Consider the following 22,564-nt stretch of genomic DNA (forward strand, 5'->3'; position numbering starts at 1 on the left):
AGTAGCAGTGTTCATCTGCAATGCTCGGAGTAACATACCACGCCTCGACTACTTGTATGAATCAGTTAATTAAAAATATTGCGTGTTGCACTTCATAAATCCAGCGTATTTCTTAAGAAAACTTGCTCAAAAGCAATGATACCAGTCACTGCATGAGCTTCGCGCAACCAGTGCCAGAACAGTCACTAAATACACATTCCCTTGGAATGATAAACACGAACAATTATACAAGCAGTCTCTAACAAGTTGGCATCAGGAGTAGGTTAGAGGAAGCGTCAGCACGTTTTCAGGAAGGGTTGGGAGATTTCGAGTGAGAACTTGCACACGCAAGGCTGTTTATAAATGACCTGAGCGTGTAGAAACTGGGCTATACGAAGTATGTTTGTGCTGTCTGTAAGATTCTCATTTTCTTCAATGGGCCGTCGCAGGTGCTGGGGGCGGCGGCGGTGTTCGTGCTCGTCTACTTGGGCTATTACCACCAGGAATCGGTGCACTTTCATTTGAACCACATGTACGCTCATGCGGGACATGCACACGCCCAGCACGTCGTCGCGCACAAGTACCTGCATGGTGAGCTCCCGTCTATGCATACTGTCTTTTCATATATTGTCGGCGTTGACGTCACCATTCGCGAACGCGATCGGCTTCGCTTACTCTCGCAACACCGTTGACAGGCGGGAAACGTACGCGCACACAAGCGGGAATCATGCCGCGACGGCTTCCTGCACGTCGGCACGATCGCGCGGCAAGCAGCGGCGCGCTGTCCACATTGTCGGTGCCGCGAGATCCTCGAGGCGCGCCCAGCGCACGCACCCGCAGACTCGCGGCTTCTCGCCGACAGATGGAGAGAGGCGGCACGGGTGAGATGATGCCCACTTGAAGAATGGGCTCGATCATTGCGAGCGATGGAGAGGGTGAAGCGAGAGAGAGCTGACATGCGGCGAGCGCGTGGCAGGCGAGGAAGAGAGACATCATCACGCACTGCTAGGAGGGCGTGAGCTACTTGGCATCGCTCCAACTCATGTGGCGAGGAGAGCGGTGCGGACGGAGGGACAGTGCTGCACAGGCTAGTCAAAGAGCCGCTTCGCATCTAGTAAGCAATATTCTGATTTGTGGTGTTTAACGTACCGAAACCACCATATGATTATGAATGAGAGAAGCCGTAGTGGAGGGCTCCAGAAATTTCGATCACCTGGGGTTCTTTAACGTGCACTCAAATCTGAGCACACGGGCCTACATTTCCGCCTCCGTCGGAAATGCAGCCGCCGCAGCCGGGATTCGAACCCGCGACCTGCGGGTCAGCAGCCGAGTACCTTAGCCACTAGACCACCGCGGCGGGGTGCACTCAACTTTTTTGCTCTGCACCAGGGATTGTTAAACTGCTCTCCTGCAAGTGCAGCGCGTGACACCTTGTGCGCCTTTGGCAACCCTTATAATAAATTGCACTAATTGAACTCAATACCATGCTACTTGGAAATCATCTTTGCTCTGATATCGTAATGGCTCATACCTTAAGAAATGAGCATTTATCTCAACGTTGGAAGTACAGACACTGGCACCACGACATTCGATGATTGATTGCGTTTTTTTTTTTTCGAATCAAGGTGTCGGATCCTGCCTCGCGTACTGACGGTAATTAAGTGCCTTTCGCACGGAATAGAACCGGAATTGAGTTTTCCGAAATATAGCACGTTTTCGCTAACGCGCTGTTTTTCAAACTTGAAACATAGTAAATCATAGCCTCGAATTTAACAATAAAGTGGCATTTTTTAAATGGCTCGACTGATTAGAAGTATGGTACCTTTATAAGTAACGCGCCTACTACAATTCTGTTCCATGAGATCTACTCTACAGCACAGGAACTGGTCCGCTCGCACTCCCACTGCGGTAGGGTGGAATAATTTTATTATTGTTATCATTTTTCTTTGCATCTTATCTTCACTCGGTTTCTACGACTCGGCACCTACCCGTGTTTCCATCACCAAGGAAAGATAACATTGGGGAGGCACGTATTTTGTATACATCCTTAATTTCTACTAATGTAATATCAAGATTAAATTAGTCATCTATAGGCCTTAGTACGTGCTTTTTTTTTTTCAAGTCAACGACCACAATGCATTCTCTAGGTCCCCCTTTAGTTAGCCAAAGCTATGGGTAGGCGAGGTGCAAAAGTGTGAACCATCCCACAATTTGTGAAAGAGAAGGCATAAGTTAGTGTAAAAACAAATTATCCCAGCGACACTAAAGGCAGAAACAAATTGTCCCTGCGCGTTGGTTCACGGGATCGAATCCCGGCTGCGGCGACTGCATTTCCGAAGGAGGCAGAGGTGTTGTAGGCCCGTGTGCTCAGATTTGGGTGCACGTTAAAGAACCCCAGGTGGTCGAAATTTCCAGAGCCCTCCACTACGGTGTCTCTCATAATCATATGGTGGTTTTGGGACGTTAAACCCCACATATCAATCAATCAATCGATTATTACGCAACCAAATGCACCTTACCGACTGCTGCGTGTAAGTCGCACTATTTTTTGTGTCTTGTTTAAATTCCTAATTAGGCATGTCACGTGGTATTTTTTTGTATTTCGCCAGCATATCTGTAGTAGGCAGAAAAACACTAACACTTAATATGTATAAGTTCAAAACTTTTTTAATTGGACATTTTGCAAACCGATATACAACTTGCTCATTGCAATTTTTAGTCCTGATTTGTTGTTTAAAAAGTTAGTTCATAAAACATTCCTAATTAGACAGTTAGCAGGGCATAAAAAAAGCAGTGTTACTTACTCCATACAATAGTCAACAATATGCATGTAGTTGCTTCCTCACTGCGTCGACATGTTTTCAAACTCTGTCGGTAAATTAAAGCTAGCTATGGCGCCCTGTATATGTACTTTTATAGAGCGCTCCATGAAGACATCGTTTGTCCTTGACGGACGCCACCCCTTGAATGGGCACTAATATGACACGATAAATTAATTATATGCTTTCATTGCACTAGTGCCGTTAATTTCTACACTATAGGTTTAATTAGGGGTGAGAAAACCCGTGAAAACTTCATTTTTAAATTTTCCGCCGGGATCTCAGAAGGTAACGTTCTGCAGCACATATTTGTCGCACTGCGCGTTGCCGTCATTGTTACGTTCTTTGAAGCATCATTCCCCCTCGCAGGGAATGGTGTACCCAAAAACAGCAGCATGGCATTCTACTGGTTCAGAAAGTCCGCTGACCAAGGACACGCACATTCGGCGTACAACTTGGCCGTCGGTCATATGCAAGGATTTCCCACGGACGTGCAAAAAGGGTAAGATTACACGTCACTCTGCACGCGCCTATCACGTGCGACCTTTAAGGGTGTTTTCTGAGTTCAGGGGTGCTATGCAAGATAGCCTGATCTTCTCGGGCAGACGAGTTTGCTCCGAGCTAGAGTGTACTAGAAGTTCTGAGTGGGACGAGCAGCCGGCTCTGCACCTGCATCGTAGCGAAGCGCGGTTCGTTGACAGTTGGCGTGGCGGCGCTGCGGTCGCAGTGGATTGGTGGTGTTCGCACCGGCGGCACTGGTTTGGACGTGTTCCAAGTCTGTTCGTCGTCGCATTTACGTATTAGCTGCGGTGGCTCGTAATGTGTGCGTGAGCGCTGCTGCTGTTTCGTCTCTGTGTGCTACTGTGCTGTGGTGGGAGCCTTGAATGCCCAAATGAGTGAGTGCCAACGACTTCGGCATGACTAAAGCTAGGCTTCGCCATTGCTACGCGCCGGGATGCCGCACAGGCTATGCCGGCGTCAAAGCAGATAGGAAGCTGTCGCTTTTTAGCGTTCCAAAAGATGAACGTAGAAGAAAAATCTGGGAACGGAACCTCCATCGCAGCGACAAAGCTCTCGAGGAAAACTGTGCAGTGTGCGAGCTCCACTTCGAGGACCGCTACATACTGCGTGACTACGTTCACATCATTTACGGCAAAGAAGTGAGAATCGCCCGTGGTGTTCCCGCGCTAACGCCAGACGCAGTGCCTACAATCTTGCCCAACGCTCCGAAATATTTGAGCACGAAACTGCCTCCTAAACGTGCCCCTCGTAAACGGAAAGCGCCTACCGTGCCGGGACCCCAGAATAGCAAGAAAGCTTGCACGAGTACGCCTGTCGACGATGACTTTGAAAGTCAAGACGACGTGCACGACGTGTCGACAGCGTCGTTGAAACTAGAAAACTTGCGAGAACTGAGGACTCCGTTCAAATATTGGTCGGTGCACCAATTCCCTGGCTATGAAGGCGCTGTTTATACACTGTCGCAGTTGGATACGTGCTCTGGCACTGTCACTTCAGAGAGGGCAGTCCTTTTTCACATGAGCGTGATCGAGCAGGCCAGTTACAAAACATTTCTGAACGGAAAGCCAGTCTCTGAAGGACTTGTGAGAACTGTACTGCAGGCAGAGGAAGCCCTTCTTCAAGCATCTAAATTTCTGAAATGTCCAGGTGCACTCAGCACTTCGTCTATCACCGAAGAGGATTTAACGACGAAGCTGCTGGGCCAGACAACTGTGTTAGACGGCTCATTCTACAACAAGAAGTGCGCAGGAACGACGGCTGCCGAAGGTAACCTGGAATCAAAGTTGCATGCAAAGTAGTGTTCTTTTGAATGCATCAACCGTTGCACGCTTCCCGAAATGTGTATGCTTCATGTAGCTTAATAAATGATTTAATTTCAGCACAAATATTGATAGAAAAATTTTTGTGTTCACCTTTTTGTACAGCCTCGTAACATGGTCAGCAACATGCAAATCAGGCCGACCCCTGCAATACGTACATGCTAACATAGTTTTTACAGCATACTTATGCAATGGGATGGCTACCCATCACTCTAAAGGGACTTATTTGTGATGGAAGAGCAGTACTTACTTGCTTCGATGCATTTGGGATACTACATGTCTTCCTGTTATAGAGCCTGCATGGAACTTGATGGTCTAGTCTAGGTTTTGCTGCATTGCGTATGGAATGATATCCTGCTTTGTAATGACCGTAACCCCATACATAAAAATTTAGATGTTCTAGATATGCATGGTGACAAGGGATTTTTGGCCATTTCTCTAAGGTTGTCCACTGCAAAAAGAGGGTAATTTGTGACACGTTGCTTTTTTGTTGTTTAGGAGCACCATGCCTACCATGTCACTACCTACGAAAGTCCTTGCTGACACGACTATCTCGTCTGAGGAATCGTCGTCACAAACAAGCCATCACAGCAGCGCAAAAGCTTAGATGGGCATTACAAAGGCAAAGACGCTTGTGTAAGAAACTGTTGAGCTTACATGGCCAAATAGAAAGAATGAAGGCTCAAAATGCCAAAATAAAAATGGAAGCGCTAGAAGAGAAGATAGCCATGCTACCAGAAAAGCAGCAAGAGAGCGTGCGTCACTGCTTTGCGGCCTCAAAACGCAAGAGTACAAGAGGCATGCAGTTTACGAAGGAATGGATGCTTGAATGCATACTCATGAAGATGAAGAGCCCCAAGCTTTATAGGCATATCAGGAAACAAAATATCCTTGTACTTCCCAGCAACACTACACTAAAGAAGTACACGGCAGCGTACAAGACAGGCTTTGGTTTCTGCAGAAAAATGTTGGATACCTTAAAAGCAAAAACCAGCTCAATGGACTCCTTCAAACGTCATGGTGGACTTCTCATTGACGAGATGAAATTGTCGGAACACTTGTCTGTTGAGAAAACTGGTAAGCTGCGTGGCTTTGTGGATTTAGGACCATTCACACCTGCCAAGGACGCTGGCCTTCCATGCGACCATGGAATGGTTGTGATGTTTGTACCGTTTGCCGGAAAGTTTTCCCAAATCCTGGGAGTTTTTGCCGCAAATGGAAATGTAAAAGGGGAACTTTTGTGCAAAATTCTTGTTGAGGCGACAATTCTGGCAGAGCAAGCGGGACTCTTTGTACACTTTGTGACATGTGATGGGGCCACATGGAACAGGAAGATGTGGACGCTAATGGGTGTTCAAGGATCTGCCAGCGAGATTACATGTAAAGTCAAGCACCCTGTTGATGGAAAAAGGGAACTTCATTTCCTTTCAGACTTCCCGCATCTGATGAAGTGCCTACGTAACTCCCTGCTGAAGGGCGGCTTCAACACACCAGATGGACGGGTAAGGCTCTTTTTTCCTCTTGTGGAGTTGACCTTAAAAAGTCTGGGAAGTGACTCACCATGGCTTTCTTAATGCAGGTCTCTACATACTTCGTCAAAGAAGCCTTCAATCATGACAAGGATAATGTGACGCTGAAGGCAATGCCAGGGTTGACCGCTAGCCATCTGGAGCCAAATGGATTTGAAAAGATGCGAGTCTCCCTAACTTTTCAGCTCTTTGGTGACCATGTGTTGCGTGGTCTGCACCACTGCAAAGGCACTATAGAGTCAAGTTATGGAAAAGGAGCCATAGATGCGACACAAGCATTCTTCAGGTATTTTGGTTGATTCAGTCACAAAAATTATGACCTGCTCAGGCTGTTGTTGTTACCTTGTCTTCCTAACCCACGTACTTATGATAATCTCATGTTTCTGTGATCTATTTGTTTCAGAATGATGAATGAACTGATTAAGGTGATGACGTCCCGCTGCAAATCCGAAGCACTGTGGCCCAACTCAAGAGGAGTTGGACCACAACCACCATTGGATTATGGCAACGGTGTTGGATTTATTAGCAAATCAACAGCTGTTGGCTTCCGGGTGACGCTGTCTAGCGTACTGTCATTGCTGCAGTATGTCACGAAGGAGCTTCACTACCAGTACCTCATGACTGCAAAGCTAAGTCAAGATCCAGTGGAGAACCTGTTCGGGATTGTGCGGCAGTCATCAGGCTGCAATGATCATCCAACACCAGAGCAGTTCCTGATTACGGTCAATTGCCTCAGCTTTTATAGTTTGGCAAGACCAGTGAGTGGTAGCAGTGTGGAGCCAGTGGTGTTGACAGCACTTCTGGACACAGGGGATGCACAACTGCAACAAGCAAGCTTGCAAGAAACAATTGAAACGCATGTTGCACTAGGCGACCTCGACAGTCTGGACGATGCTGCCTGCCAGGAGCCAACTTTCCCCATTGAACATCACAGCCTCGTGCAAAAAAACAGCAACTCTCGTCTGGTTTACCACATGGCAGGGTATGTGGCCAAGAAGTGTGTGGAGAAGACTGGGTGTGATACATGCCGCACCCTCCTGCTTGTTGCGGCGTCAGAAGGCAGAGCCGATACACAGGCTGCATTTACAAGTTTTTGCGACAAAGGTGGATTGCTTTATCCGTCAAAAGAGCTGTTTGAATTCGTCAACTACCTAGAGGGCGTCTTCACGGGCTGCTTCAGCATGAACCGCCTGCATGCCGACAGCATTTTGGACGTACTGTCACTTGTGAAGGGCAAAGACAAAATTATTGGCTGTGCTGCGCACGAAGCCGAAGTGAAAGCAAAGATTTTGCGATTCTACATTGTCACTCGTCTGCACTTCCTAATAAAGGGTGTCAACAAGGCAAAAGAAGAAAGGCGCAAAATGGCACAGCTTTTGAAAGTGCGCAGGTGCACATGACATCACAGGATTAGTCATAGCATCAGTTTTTGAGTGGAATGACATTTGGCTCTTGTGAATAAACACGTTGACCGGCATTTGCTTGTTCTGTTGACTCAAATGGCCGAAAATTTTGTACATTCGGTCCAAAGCCAATAAGGGTCCAGATTTGCAACAGAAGGCTCACTAAACCATAGTCAAGTGGGCCTTCTGTTGCAAATCTGGACACTTATTTTCTCCTAATTGATTCAATTACAGCAATCTTAGAAACCCTTGTTATCAGCCTTTAATTCTGCCAAAGCATTATTCTCGGTTATTCACTCTCACTCTGCACTCCCCACTTTGGTAGCCTACACCATAGCGTTTATTATAACATTTAAGCTCCACATTTTTTTTTGAAACCGTGGTTAAAAGCAATAAATTGTTTACAACGTTAGCGCTGGTAGTTTATTTCTGTGTAGCACTTTATCGGCATATCTGAGTAGTCTTGCGTGCTGTCGCAGCATGCTCAAAATATTTTAAGTGATTGCAATAATTAAAAAGGATACTAAAGTATCACGGCAGTTTCGAGGGGTGTGCGAAAAGCTGTGCAAAAGTAGTACGTCAACGGCAGCTATCACTCTCGGGCGTTCAGACAAGCGAACGACTGCCGCTGAAAATTTCCATGATAGAAAATTAGCGCACTGACACCGCATTCACTTCTAATTTATACAGTTGCCACCACGACACTTTTTAGTGGGACGTTTCTTAGAGAAATATGACCCGATCAGTCAATTGGTATCATTGACGCATCGCTGTCCGTGTTCTAGAGGGAACACGGAAAAGAATACACGGCACGCTTTCGTTGGAAAGCCTTATAAGTCACTTTGAATTCATTCTCAGTTGTTTTCTTCTACTCTAATGTCTGTATGTAGATCCTGTAAATAGAAAAACAGGGCGAAACGCGAGAAAGCGTAGCCGGCGCGCCCCGCCACGCTCGGTCGCGACCAATCCACTTCGCCCGCAGCGCCCTCTACTCCGTCAACGAGTGCCGCCTCGCCAAGAGCGCTCCGTCCGTCCCACTCAGATCTTTCTAGTACACTCTATCCGAGCTCTCTCTGCGGCGGCCATGGCATGAAGACATAAAAATGGCTACAGAAACGCGCGTGGCGTTGTAAACGCATGTGGGACATTTGCGGCAGTTATCAAAGAAACACCGCCTGCGAACACGTCAGCGCAGCCACTCAGTCAACATTTTAACAGTGCAGGGACGTCAGCGTGATTGCAGCGCTGTCCTTTTGACAACTCGACACGCGCCGTCCCACAGGCGTGTTCGTGGGCGTTTGTCCTCTTTCGGACAGGCTCTTTCGTTCCACCTGCAGCATGCAAATTTCCACTCTCGAAGGCAGCAGGGGTGCACCCCCCACACTTTTGTGCTGCTCGTTTCGCTCCTATCAAGTATTGCCGATAAATGTAAGCACAGGTGGTCACCAGGGGAGCTTGCATCATGGCGGCAATGCGGCTCTGATTCGATACGTCGTGAGCGCGCTCAAATTGAATGCGAAACATCGTAGCTGCGTGGTGATATCACTTCTGCGTGCGTGAGTGCATAGTCTGCGCGATAAAGCTCATAGATAAATCGTGCCACTCAACGCGAGTACTGCTCCTCGGCAAGTGCAAACGTGGTGGGCGTACCCAATCTTCGCCGCGGGCGTCTGTCGATCAAACTGATTGTGCGCGCGAAACTCGGTTTCAAACTCGTTGATTCTGGAAGGCCCGAGTTCAACTCGGGACTGTGGCGAGGCCAGTGTGACTGCGAAGCGTTTGATGCGGTGAACGCTAAGCGGCAGCTTCTTTGCATATAAAACAATTTGGTGAGCTTACATTACTTGTGCAAGGCTGTAGCCATGGAGGAGATTAGGATAACCTAGAGCTTCTTGCAGCTTTTTTAAGTTGGTTGTTTACTCATGTGCATGATCACCTTCGAAGTAAATACTGCATCAGCTCTGTTTCAACCTTCATAGAACTAATTGTCTGAGGCTTAATGACCATTAAACTGAGCTTTCATGTCTTTAATGATAACGCTTCAAATAAAATGCAATTATCTCGGGCACAATAAGCAAGGCAATGATCAGTATGAAGCTATTAAGCGTAATACTGATTAGCAGAATAATAATTGTCATAATATCAGTAAGGGGTAAGTAGCATGGTTTAGCGTGCTCATTAACATCGAGGTAATTATCATAGTTTAGTTAGCTCATCAACTAGCATGCATTAGTTAGCCCGGTTTTAGCTTTACATGGCTTCGTCAGCACAGTCTTCTTAAGATGTGGCGTTATTACCTGGGCATTACCATGACTTGGCATAAGTAGCTTGATCATAGCATGTCCTGGCCTAACTAGCGAAGCATACCGCTCAGCCGAATAGCTAATTAGCCGGCCGCACCTGCTCGGGTGCTAGCGGGTGATCGCAGCAAAGACGATGCACACTGACCGAGCAGCGCGCTTGAATGTCCAGGCTGACACGTGGCCCCGCTTGAATGTACAGACTGACACGTGGCCTCGGATTTAGCTGTGGTCGCGATGTTGTAAAACTCTAGGCCAGTACTGATCTCAGAGGCCACCATGCTGATTATTGTAAAACAGACCTAGTGCAGGCGTTAAAAGCTTCAAAATAAATTGAAACACCCCTGCCTCTAAAAAAATATCATCACGAAAACTTTCTGACACCTTTATCGCATGGGTGCCCTTCTGCACTCATTGGAACGACCAACAAATGAAAGAAAACGCCACCCACCTTAGTCGACCGTCCTTGACGCGATGACTGGTTTCATCGTAACCAACGGAACGCGGTGCACTGGGGGGTGGATTTGACGTTTTCGTCTTGTTGGCTCGTTCATAAGGGGGTGACGCCATAGCTCGGGAATATCCCGAGTTTCGCGAAGCTCGGCCGATCCTGCATAGCGCCCCTGAATGTTGTCACCTATGTGTCGTCACGCATGCGCACTGATCTTGCACTCTGTATACGGAAGCAGTTGTAGCACCTTCAATGATTTCAGTAGAAAGCCCACGCTCTTTCCTGTCCACGCCATTTCTTCCTACCGTTGCCGCGCTGTGACTATAGATACAACTACGATGAACCAACTCGTCCAATTATTCTCCGAAAGTCCTCACTTCCTGTTGCCGATATGCATATTAGGACAAACGTTTAAAACAAAAATGAAGTCCCATATTTGGCAAGTAGAATTTCCAAATCGGAAAATAGGAGCCTGGCCGAAATCCTGGAGTGCCCTGTTGTCCGCTCTTTTGTGTGTGGCGTTTTTCTTCGTTCGACGGGCAGGTTAAAACATCGTTTCTTTTTGACCTGCACGTGGTTTAGCACATTACGGAAAACCTTTTTAGAAATACCTCTACGTGGTATTGGTATGGACTTATCTGTGCCTGTCATTTTGTCTTTTGGAGCTTCCATTTCTGGGTTCTCTAATGTGACAGTATGTGCGGCCGTCCGGGACTATATTGATGAAACTAGCAGGTTGACTAATTAATCTGTTTCGTTATCCTAACGTGTCCACAAAATTATATACGTATAAAAATCAGATTATTGCTCTATTGTAAGAATAAATTCATTTCTTTATTTAAATAATGTATGCATTAGATCAAGCACTACACTTTCCTAGGTTATCGGTAATCTTTCTATTATATCTTCATTATTCTAAATATGAACAATAATTTTTAAAACCACTCGATTCTTGGCCAATCCCCCATAGTGGGTATGCGCCACGATCAATAGGTGAACGAGAACATGAATTCTTATGGTCATAGCCCAATGGCACGTCGTACTGGTATGAAGAACCAACGCCTCCTACAAAAATTATGCCTGGAACGTGAGCCGCGAACGCGCTGCCCAACCCTCTGATTTACCCTCCTCATTCAGTACGAAGGCGAGCGTCTCTGACGGCCACTCCCTGCGAATACAGCAATGCTCTCACAGTTGCCTCCGAGCAGCCATCATGTCACGTGACAGAGCAGTACTGTAATGTCACGTGACTGAGCGGTACGGAGGCAAGTGGCCTCTCGTGGCGGCCGGTCGCAACACAAAGCAGGAGGCATGGCCTCCGAGAGTGCGTGCTGGCAGGAGGACATATGAAAGAGAGCGACGTTCCAGGCATGGTTTTTTTAGGAGGCGTTGGAAGAACTATAACCCTGAGCGCATAGGCACGGGGGGCGGGGGGAAGCCACTCCCCTAGTCAACTGAAGGTGGGAGGGCGCTAAGTCAGCCCCATACAATGACTTAATAGGGAGTGAGGAGGGACTGCGACAAACATTTGCCCCTCCCTAAAGGGGAAGCCTGTGAACGCCCATAGCTATGCATTATCAGGGGTGAAAAGTCTAATAGGAATGTTCATAGGCAACCTCACGCACCCGTTTTTGCTGACCAATGTATGTTCATGTTTGAAAATGTGAACAAAGACGCCCACCGTATGTAGGCTGCTTGGTGGTTTGCCAGTTAGGTTGATTAGATCCGAGGTTGTACAACAACCTCGGAAAAGAGCAGCGCTTCGAGATAGGTAGTAGTGCACTGCAAGTTGTAAAAGACTATGTCTACTTAGGGCAGGTAAGAACCGTGGAGCCAAACAACGAGATTGAAGTAACTAGAAGAATAAGAATGGGGTAGAGTACATTTGGCAAGCACTCTCAAATTATGACAGGTAGATTGCCACTATCCCTCAAGAGGAAGGTGTATAACAGTTGTGTCTTGCCGGTACTTAGCTATGGAGCAGAAACCTGGAGACTTACAAAGAGGGTTCAGCTTAAATTGAGGACGACGCAGGGAGCAATGGAAAGAAAAATGGTAGGTGTAACCTTAAGAGACAAGAAGAGAGCAGAGTGGATTAGGGAACAAACGAGGGTTAAGGATATTATTGATAAAATCAAGAAGAGGAAATGGACATGGGCCGGGCATGTAGCGCGTAGACAGGATAACCGCTGGTCATTAAGGGTAACCAACTGGATTCCCAGAGAAGGTAAGTGGGTTAGGGGGAGACAGAAGGTTAGGTGGCCAGATGAGATTAAGAAGTTTGCGGGTATAAATTGGCAGCAGGAAGCACAGGGCCGGGTTAACTGGCGGAACATGGGAGAGGCCTTTGTCCTGCAGTGGACGTAGTCAGGCTGATGATCGTGATGATGATGATGAGGTTAGGTTAGGTTAGGTTAGGTTAGGTTAGTTTCCCTCCTCTGAAACCACGTACTCAGTCTTCTGCAGCTCGAAGATTTCGATCAAACATTTATGTTCCCTCAGCTTTCCGTCGGCCTCCGTGTGTGTGGCGGCCAAGTATACACACCCGCGACATTATTTCAGAGAAAATCAAAGAAAAAAATTGGCCCCGTATCTAAGTTGTTAATCTGCAAATGTCGTCAAATAACGACAGTCATGCGTCTGGAGCGAGTGAACAAAACATTTATTTGATGTTCTGCGCAAGAAAATCAGTGAATGGTATTCTGGAGGCACTGCGTTAGAGTGCGTCGAGCGTGCAGCGGTGGCGAACGAGCGTATCAAGCCCGTCACACGTGAATCATGAGCGCCATCTGGCAATTTTGTTGGAAAACTAAGCGCGTGGCTCTGAGACGGGTGTGCGTGCCCGTCTCAGAAGTGATGAGGTGTAGAACGCAAGGCGATGGGTAGGTGCCACCACCGTCTCGTCTTAGCAAAGCGTTGGAAACACTCGCCTTTTCGTGCAAGCGTTACATAGTCAGCGCAGCGTGATAAACCCTATGGTCCTTAAAATTACTTATGTATGCCTTTTCTAGTAAAAGACGCACATGGAGAATATATACGTGTTGTTATGGTGCCCCAGACATGCGCAATAATTGCTTTTTAACTGACAATTGCACAAGTATGAACGCTACACCTTGAGCAGCACTGGTGGGCGCTGCGGATGGGTTCGACCGTTTCAAGTACCCGGCGACGTTAAGAGTGGACGGACGGATGGACGGACGGACGGACGGACGGACGGACAAAAGTTTTTGCGTCGGAGGCCCCCAAGAAAGACTATCGTCTTTCGAAACGTCTTTCGAAACGAAAGTTTGCAGGTGCTCAGAATAGCCACTACCAGCGATCTAAGTAAAATGACAGCAGAGGCTGTCAGTGACAGTACAGCTGTCGCTGATTAGATTAATGACAACTGTACTAGGGGTTATTATGTTGCCGAAACACTACTGAAAATACAAAAGTGTGCTATTATGAGCTTGACTTTTTCAATTCACTGCTGCACGACGCTCACAAGCGATTAACATTGTTTCATGTGAACGTAGCAGCATACGTAATAAAAAAAAGATCAGCTGGATGACTATTTCTCTCGGCTTTCTTTTGCTTTTGATGTACTTATGTTTTCGGAAACCTGGCTAACGACTGGCGAAGATCCTCCTTATTTTCAAGGTTATACTTATAATGTCCCTGTGCATACTGAAGGACGAGAAGGTGGTGTGGCCATTTACGTCACGGATACAATTACCCATGAACTTATTCCTCAATTTTCCAGTGTAAACAAAAATATTGAATGCTTAATGATGCGGCTGCCTAGGGCACTTATAACCGTTGTCTACAGGCCACCCACAGGTAGCAAGCCAGCATTTCTGGAGTCGATTGAAAATGTGCTGAATTATTCCTGCCATTCGGGTTTAGATTTTGCGATCATGGGTGACATCAACGTCGATATGTTTTCACTGGATGCCTCAGCTCGACAGCCAGCAGAGTTTATGAACTACTTTGCTTGTGAAAACGTTATCACAAAAGCTACGCGACTGACGGCTGAAACGGCAACTCTGCTTGATATCTGCAACATTTTTTTTAGAGTTCTTCACTTGTCGACCTTGAAGGAAACGTGAATGTTTTTTTAATTGACTCTCGCCATGGTCAAAACCTAATAAGTTGTGCTTGAACGCAAATAAGACCAAGTACATGCTGTTTGCCCCCGTGAATAAACCAAGAAATTTTAATATGACTATTACCTACCAGGGCCACATATTAGGTGGCTAAAAAACATCCTTTATTATAGTCTCTTCTACTCACAACTTTCATACTGCGCGCTTGTGTGGGGGACTACAACACTAACGAACTATTCTAAATTGGTTATTCTACAAAAGAGGGTTCTGAGAATCTTTGAAGATTTTCGTGGCCCTATACGTGACTTGCGGACAGAACCGCTATTTTCGAAATATCGCATGCTCAAAGCAAGCCAGATTTACTATTTTGAGTTATTTCAGCACATGCATAAAACGCAATAGACTCTATCATTCGCTGGATTCTCGTGGTTCTCTGTATGATTTTCGTACTTACGCTAGAAGGACTCCGAAGACTCGAACGATCTACGGACGACAACACTCATCTTTTCAGACACCCTCGTTTTTGAACAAAATCAACAGCCTCCTAGATAAAAATTGTACAGTTTCTAAGCATACGATCAGGATGGTACTGATTGAAAACAACATTGAATTTTCTTGACTATCGTTCTATGTTTCCTCTTTGCCTAAGTAGTATCTGATGCTTTTTATGTGTGTGTTCTTCTTCCTAGGCAACCCTGTGTATATTGTTATTTTTGTATATCTTTTGCAGTAGTGATGAGAAATCGCAACTACTGTCTAGTTGGTATGTAAAACATTACGATTGTTATGTATATATTTGCTTACTAGAAAGAACACTTTATTACTATTGTATGTGTTACAGTATTTGCACATGTACCTTTTGTATTTTTGTATATTTTTGTATTTTTCATCTGTATCCTGCAAAATTCGTATGACAGCCTGCCTGCCTCACTGCATTTGGAGCAAAGGCACTTAGCTAGGCTTTTAGCCCTTTGCCTTCGCTCCATTTTCTGTACTGGAACAAAAAGAAAGAAAGAAAGAAAGAAAGAAAAAAAGAAAGAAAGTAAAAAGAAAGAAAGAAAGAAAGAAACAAAGAAAAATCGCCAGATCTCTTGTACAGCCTTAATGAAAAGTTGTCAGGCCATGCTTCCATAGAAATACGTAGCATAGTGGGCTGGGAACTTCTGACCCATCCTGTACCTTGGAAATCGATGTTATGTGAAGCATGCGGATGGAAGCTCACCGTGTTTTGTCATTTTTGATTGAGCAAAACGTTACGAAGGGGCACTAACGATTTGTACAAATGCACGCACATACATGTACGTTAAACCACGGCATACGTTTTTATAACCAGTTGTTAACAGTTACATAATCATGCCAACAGCAACATGGATATTAGCAACACGAGAAGAATGCTGATATGAAGCGCTGGTGCTCGCGAGGATGGTAGTCCTGGATGCTGCTACATAAATCCACTTCAGCGGAAGGCGCTTAACCGACGTGACGGCTGTATCATAGGAGTACGTATGTAATGTTTATAAAATTGCACAGCCAGCACTGCAACCACAATTGACGTTTTACGAACATTAGGCTATCTTTTGCAAATCAGTTTTGATACCAGGCGTGGATCTGTGGACGAATGCTTGATTGCCACGCAGAATGCTGGGATTCGATTGATGCTGAGACCCTGAGATTTATTTTTAACTCGTCCGGTCAACGCTGCTGATGTCAGCTTTTTCTTGACGCTCACGCGTTCAAACTACCCCTGTCTGTTCTCGCCGTTCCTGAATAAATTTAAACTGTCAATCACCTAGCATACTCGCCCGTGGTTATGTGCCACACATCTGGCGGAAAGGGTTTGATGACGTACGCTACGGGATTGGGACTTTATATGTCATGACCAGCGAGACAGATTCGTCAAACCGGCTTACCCTAGCTTCCATACCTATTTTTGCTTTAAACCAAGTTCAGGAGGTCACAGCAGCCAGACGTAGGCAATAGATAGATAGATAGATAGATAGATAGATAGATAGATAGATAGATAGATAGATAGATAGATAGATAGATAGATAGATAGATAGATAGATAGATAGATAGATAGATAGATAGATAGATAGATAGATAGATAGATAGATAGATAGATAGATAGATAGATAGATAGATAGATAGATACAAAACAAGCAATAATAACTGTATTTGCAGCAAGTTTGGCAAGCAGCCTAACAGCTATACCCAAAGAAGTTAGGAATTGATGGGACTGAAAAAAGCTTCCGCAAGAGCCCTTTCCTGTTGTGTGTTTTTTTTCCACTACCTATGTCAGCAGGTGACCAAACAATCAAGACGAACATCACTAGCATATCTGTTAATCCACGCATATCCACACTATGGCACACCATCACATACATATCCAAGTACATCACAAGCATATATCCAATTTTCATGTAGGACACATCGGTTTATAACATATCTGAACACGCAGAGGCTCAACACGTACTTCTTGGATGTCGTTTAGCTTATAGCGCACAAATACTGATACTTATAAGCAGCAATAATCATCCCATGATGCAAAAGGGGCTTTATTATCGAACAAAGCGCAACCGAATGCTGCAAAAAATACATAAGGCGACCGCGCAAGGTGGAGCTGATTGCTGCGGCAGCAACGTAAATACAAATTCTGAATGAATGCACTCCAGGTCTCGTCAAAGAAACTGCAGGCTTCTACATTAGCTGGCGCGGTCTCAGACGGCCCGATGTTTTGCACAAATCAGTGAAGAAAAGCCGCACACTGAAAAAAAAAACAAGAATGTGTGATTTACAACAAATAACAGTCATTGCAAAGGCTCATTTTCAACCACAGATGTGATTAGGCGCTGTCATTGATTGATTGATATGTGGGGTTTAACGTCCCAAAACCACCATATATGAGAGACGCCGTAGTGGAGGGCCCCGGAAATTTCGACCGCCTGGGGTTTTTAACGTCCACTTAAATCTGAGCACATGGGCCCACAACGTTTCTGCCTCTATCGGAAATGCAGCCGCCACAGCCTGGATTCGATCCCGCGACCTGTGGGTCAGCTGCCCAGTACCTTAGCCACTAGACCACCATGGCGGAGCTAAGTGCTGGCATGTATACAATCAATCATAACTGCACTCACAAAGCGAGCCATCTATTGTAAAAGCATTGCACCTTATCATTTAGCGACAGGCCGGCATGGTTGTAAGCAAGCAAGCACTCGATCACACGCTTACACCCGCACAGGAGCTGTTGCTGATATAGGTGCTCTTTGCTGTAACACGCAGAAGAACAAGAACACCCGAAATAGGTCGAATCAGTCTAATTTTCGGTTCGCATCAGCGAATCCCTCTTTATAGTTTCGCGTTCGACGAAGATTCAACCACTAACAAATAAATGACATATTTTGCGTTTGAATTATAAGACAACTAAAATGTTCCACAGTGATGACGAAAAGTCAGGCGATATATTCATTTCACTTACCAAAACATGAATGTAATCTGAACTTACGACCAGTACGTCGTTCCGAGCTGCAACGAGATGGCTTGCAGATCCGACCATTGTTTTAACGAACTGTCCGCGAGAATACAAAGTCGAGCTTGTTTCACGAAGCACTAATGGAATATATGCAAAGAGAGTATGAGCACTTGATGCCCGATAAAAGGTTGAAACGCTACGCGAAATGCCATACAATATAATAGTAATAATACTTATTGGGGTTTAACGTCCCAAAACCACTATATGATTATAAGAGATGCCGTAGTAAAGGGCTCTGCGAATTTCCACCACCTGGGATTCTTTAACGTGCATCCAAATCTAAGCACACGGGCATCAAGCATTTTCGCCTCAATCGAAAATGCGGCCACCGTGGCCGGGATTCGATCCCACGACCTGCGGGTCAGCAGCTGAGTACCTCAACCACTATACCACCTTGGTGGATGGAGGAAAAAAAAAACACGCCAAACAATGACCGCCATTCTGCTGATAGAGCCTCCGTGGACCGTTGTAAAGGAAGGACAAATTTCAACATGAGCAGCTCGTACTGCCGGCAGAAGCTGATGTGTGCTAGCGTGCGCGCCAATGCACGCCTGAGCGTGCTGCTGGAAGTGTTGTTATCATGCCTTGGCCTGAACGGACTATACTTACTCAACTGTTGATAGTTACATGTACAAGCAGTACACTCGCTGCGAAGCGAAACCACTTATTTTGGGGGTTTGTATATAGCTGCGTCATTTGTTAGTAAAGCTCATGATCACCGCACTTCTGACATGATGATTTGGCATTTCGGCGCTTCGCGACAGAACGTTCGAATAACAACTGAAGTAATCGTTGCGAGCTGGCACTGCAGAATTTCTAAAAAAATGTCTCGTAGCAGACGACAGAAAAGACTCGTAGTTGTTAAAAAGGCTTGTGATCTGTATGCAAGCACGTACGTATGAGGCACAAATCGTACACTCTAACAAATGAAAGAGGAAGAGTGGTATCAAGGTTGCTTCTTTAGGGGAGTAACCTTCCACAACCATTCCTCCGTTTTGGGGGTAACTGAGAAGTTGCTCCGCCCCCCATCCTCTAATACTCCTCAAGGGAGCAACAGTTTGCGCAAAACAAACATCAGTTCTTGGTTCAGCTAACCGGCATTTTGAAATGTATACAGACGTGTGATTAGATGTACAATCGATATCCAAACATCACACTCACAACTAAGTTTAAGAAAATTTGCAGCAAACACACGACAATCGAACTCGTGACCACTAGCTAAGTCAGCATGCGCGCACACTAACTACTACACGTCACTACTAACGTGACGGCCGCAATTGGCTGCTCGTCATACCCAGGCATCTCCGTGCCAGCATATGTGCTGCTTTCCATGCCAATCCGCAGTGTGCACACGCCGGTTTGTTTAAAACCTACGCAATGCTACGTTTTCGGTTTTATTGGCATGGCATGTACACATTCGTTCAAAAGTACATTCGATCTTGCACAGAGTGCCAACGCCGCAAGCACGATCTTAGCCGCCCTACTGCACCAATGCAGCCGTTACCGTGCCCAGTGTGACAATTAGACGGGGTTGGCATAGACCTTTATGGTCCTCTACCATATACATCAGCTGGGAATCGCTGAATTATTGTAGCGATCGACCATCTCACGAGATATGCAGAAACGACCTCTCTACCAGCCGCGACGGCACGTGACGTTGCGTCTTTCCTGCTGCAACGTTTTGTCCTGCGTCACGGCACTCCTCGTGAACTTTTGATCAACCGAGGCCGCGTATTTCTTGCGGATCCTATTCAAGAACTTCTCGCTGAATGTCATGATTTACCGCTGTACTACCGCATACCGCCCACAAACAAACGGCCTGACCGAACGTTTCGACCGCACCCACAGCGACATGCTTTCTATACGTATGTCAACTCCGCCCACACCAACTGGGATCTTATTCTTCCCCACGTAACGTACGCTAACAACACGGCACCTCAAGCAACGACAGGCTTTTCTCCCTTCTTCTTACTCTATGGTCGAGAGCCATCATCTCCAATGGATACCATTCTCCCCTACCGACCTGACTCATCCGAAGGCACACCAGTTTCCGAAGCCGCGCGGTATGCGGAAGAATGTCGGCAATTAGCTCGCACCCTTACAACACAAGAACAAGGGCTACAGAAATTTCGTCACGACAAAGGACGGTCCTACAACCAGTTTTCGACCAACTCTCTTGTTTCGCTGTGGGTGCCTCCCACTGCTGCTCTTGGTACCTCTACAAAGTTCGTCAGCAGGTACCATGGACCTTATCGTGTCGCAGAGCCAACTTCCACTGTCAACTACATCATCGAACCCCTCACGCCCACTACGGACCTGCGTCGCCGAGGCCGCGAAATCGTACACGTGGATCGCCTCAAACCATATCACGAATTCTTGTCCTCACGACACCTTAGAACACCTACTTGGCTGCGTCTTCAGTGAGGGGAAAATATGTAATGAAGAAGGAGTGGGTCTTGCAAAGCTCGGCAAACACATGGTCAGCGCTAAGCACGAGGCGCTCGGCCCACTCGGACGTTGTTGCTGCTTTCGCTTGCTAGGCCTACATACGCTCCTACCTGGTCTCAAATAACAGTTCTGGATGTCTAAGTTCTTTATTATAGATAATTCAAGTGCCAAAGCCATGATGATCATGATCGAAGCAAGCCGTAGTGAAGCGCTCCGAGATTTTCAGCCACCTGGGTTTCTTTAACGTGCCCCTAAGTTGAAATACAAGGGCCTCAACACAAGATCACATCAAAATGAGAATGCCACGGTCAGGATTGAATTGCGTTTTTAGGCCGGGTCGTGCGTGTTCTGTGTTGTAAACAGCTGCTGGTCCGCTATAGGATGTAATTAGCTCCCAACCAAGAACATATACTGCCAACTCAAAGCACATGCATCAGCCAACCCTTCAACGGTATGGTTTTGAAATGAAAATGCTTTTTAGTCGGGTCATATCAGGCGTCTGTCGGTGTCCGCGCGCCGGCAGGTGTTATCTCTCCGCTCTCACTCCCTCTTCCGTAGCAAGAGCTGCGGGTGCGGGTGCTTAGGGAGATCAGAACTGGATAGGTGGCTAGCCGAAAAAGAACGCCTGGTGGAGAGTCGCGACCCAACACAGCCGCTCGTGCCCAGAGGACCGGCGGCAGTGTGCCGTGGAGGGAGCACGCGCGTGAGCCGCTGCTGTGCTTCATTTTAGAACGAACAGCTAAAAAAGCCATTGCGCTAGTAGTACTGCACTGTGGTGTAGAAAAATAACTTTGTCCGGAAGCTACTGTCACATAAAAAGCACCAAAAAACAGAGACAAGTCCTGCAAAGTGGACTGCATATATGCAAATAATATAGAAGGGACGGTGCTGTGCCGTAATAGCGACTCCCTCGTCCTCATTTTCTGCTTTCGTTCTGGGTTTTGGGCTAATGCTAGTGCAGGTTGACATGTCCCCATCGATAAATCTGTGCTGCGACGATAACACGTGGTCTATATATGTAGTAAAACAAAACAAACAAAAACAGAGGAAGTGGTTGTTGCGTCAATTTTTTTTCTCGCATCGTATATACGCCCTGTCCGCGGTATGTACGCACGGGACGCACGGGCTATGCTTGAAGGCGCGGGTTAGATTCCGGACCACGGCGGCTGCACTTCGATGAGGGTGAAAGAACACCCGTGAACCAAGATAATGTGCGCATTGGAGAACCCCACAATTAACCTCGATACCCACACTACAGCGTGCCTCAAAATGATATCTGATTTGGCACATGAAAGCCTAGCAATTCTTGATGTTGAAGAGACACATTTATTTTAAGCCGACACAGGCAAGCGGAAAAACTGAAACTGCGTCAGGCGAACTAAATGACCAGTAAATATCGAAGACATTGGATACTTCTCTAGCAGGGAAATAATTCCGATGTTACTTAGCCACGGCAGCCACTGAAAAAGAAGCTTACCGCATCGGCTGGCTCCGTAAAGCTAAGCTTCAAGTAGTCCGCTGCTTTGTTAGTAACAAGAATCCCATCTTTAGCACAAACTAAAGTAAACAGAGGCATCTCAGCGAATTGTGGATAAGGCAGCTCTCCTTTATACGTAACCGTTTACAAATGATGTAGACTACCATGCCGTATCATGCACTTCGCACGCTGGCATCAGTGAAGTTTAGTGAAGGTGGTGATATGGATGGATGTGTGAGAAACTTTGTTAGTCCTGAGGTGCATGGCTCAACACTCAGTGGGCCAGATAAAAAATACATAAGCTGTATGCTACTTTAATACGCTCGTTTTATTTCCGGCAAAACGCCGTTTAAGTTCGACCATTTTGCCCTGGTTTCCACCCGTGGCCATATTCACTATCAAATAAATATAGCACACACACGCCATTCGGTTTAAGAAACAGCTAGACCCCACTAGACAGGAGAGCGAGAGCAGAACATACATTGCTCGCCTGACCGCTTGGATGCAATGCCTCCTTCTTTCTTATTGCTATCATTAAGAAAAACGTACAGAAATACGTCCTCTCTCCTTCTACGTATTGTTTCACTTGAATTTGCAGCAATACCGCCAGCGCCATTTGGTTTTGTTATGGCGATGCGCGCCCGCACCACCTCTACCAGCCGCCACTGTCGTCTGCGGGAGCGGCTGAGAAGTGCGCGCTTTG

At 46.3% G+C, this 22,564-nt stretch overlaps 1 protein-coding gene across 1 annotated transcript in view; it reads left to right on the forward strand.

Moving 5' to 3' along the window:
- Positions 1-22,564, forward strand: part of LOC119177003 (uncharacterized) — a 51,024-nt gene that overhangs the window by 26,681 nt on the left and 1,779 nt on the right. The window contains exons 2-3 of the mRNA XM_037428337.2: positions 429-570; positions 3,168-3,300. Coding sequence (XP_037284234.2) covers positions 429-570; positions 3,168-3,300 — 275 coding nt within the window. The remainder of the gene's footprint in view (positions 1-428; positions 571-3,167; positions 3,301-22,564) is intronic.

The sequence above is a fragment of the Rhipicephalus microplus genome, chromosome X, assembly GCF_043290135.1.
Source record: "Rhipicephalus microplus isolate Deutch F79 chromosome X, USDA_Rmic, whole genome shotgun sequence".
Taxonomy (NCBI): domain Eukaryota; kingdom Metazoa; phylum Arthropoda; class Arachnida; order Ixodida; family Ixodidae; genus Rhipicephalus; species Rhipicephalus microplus.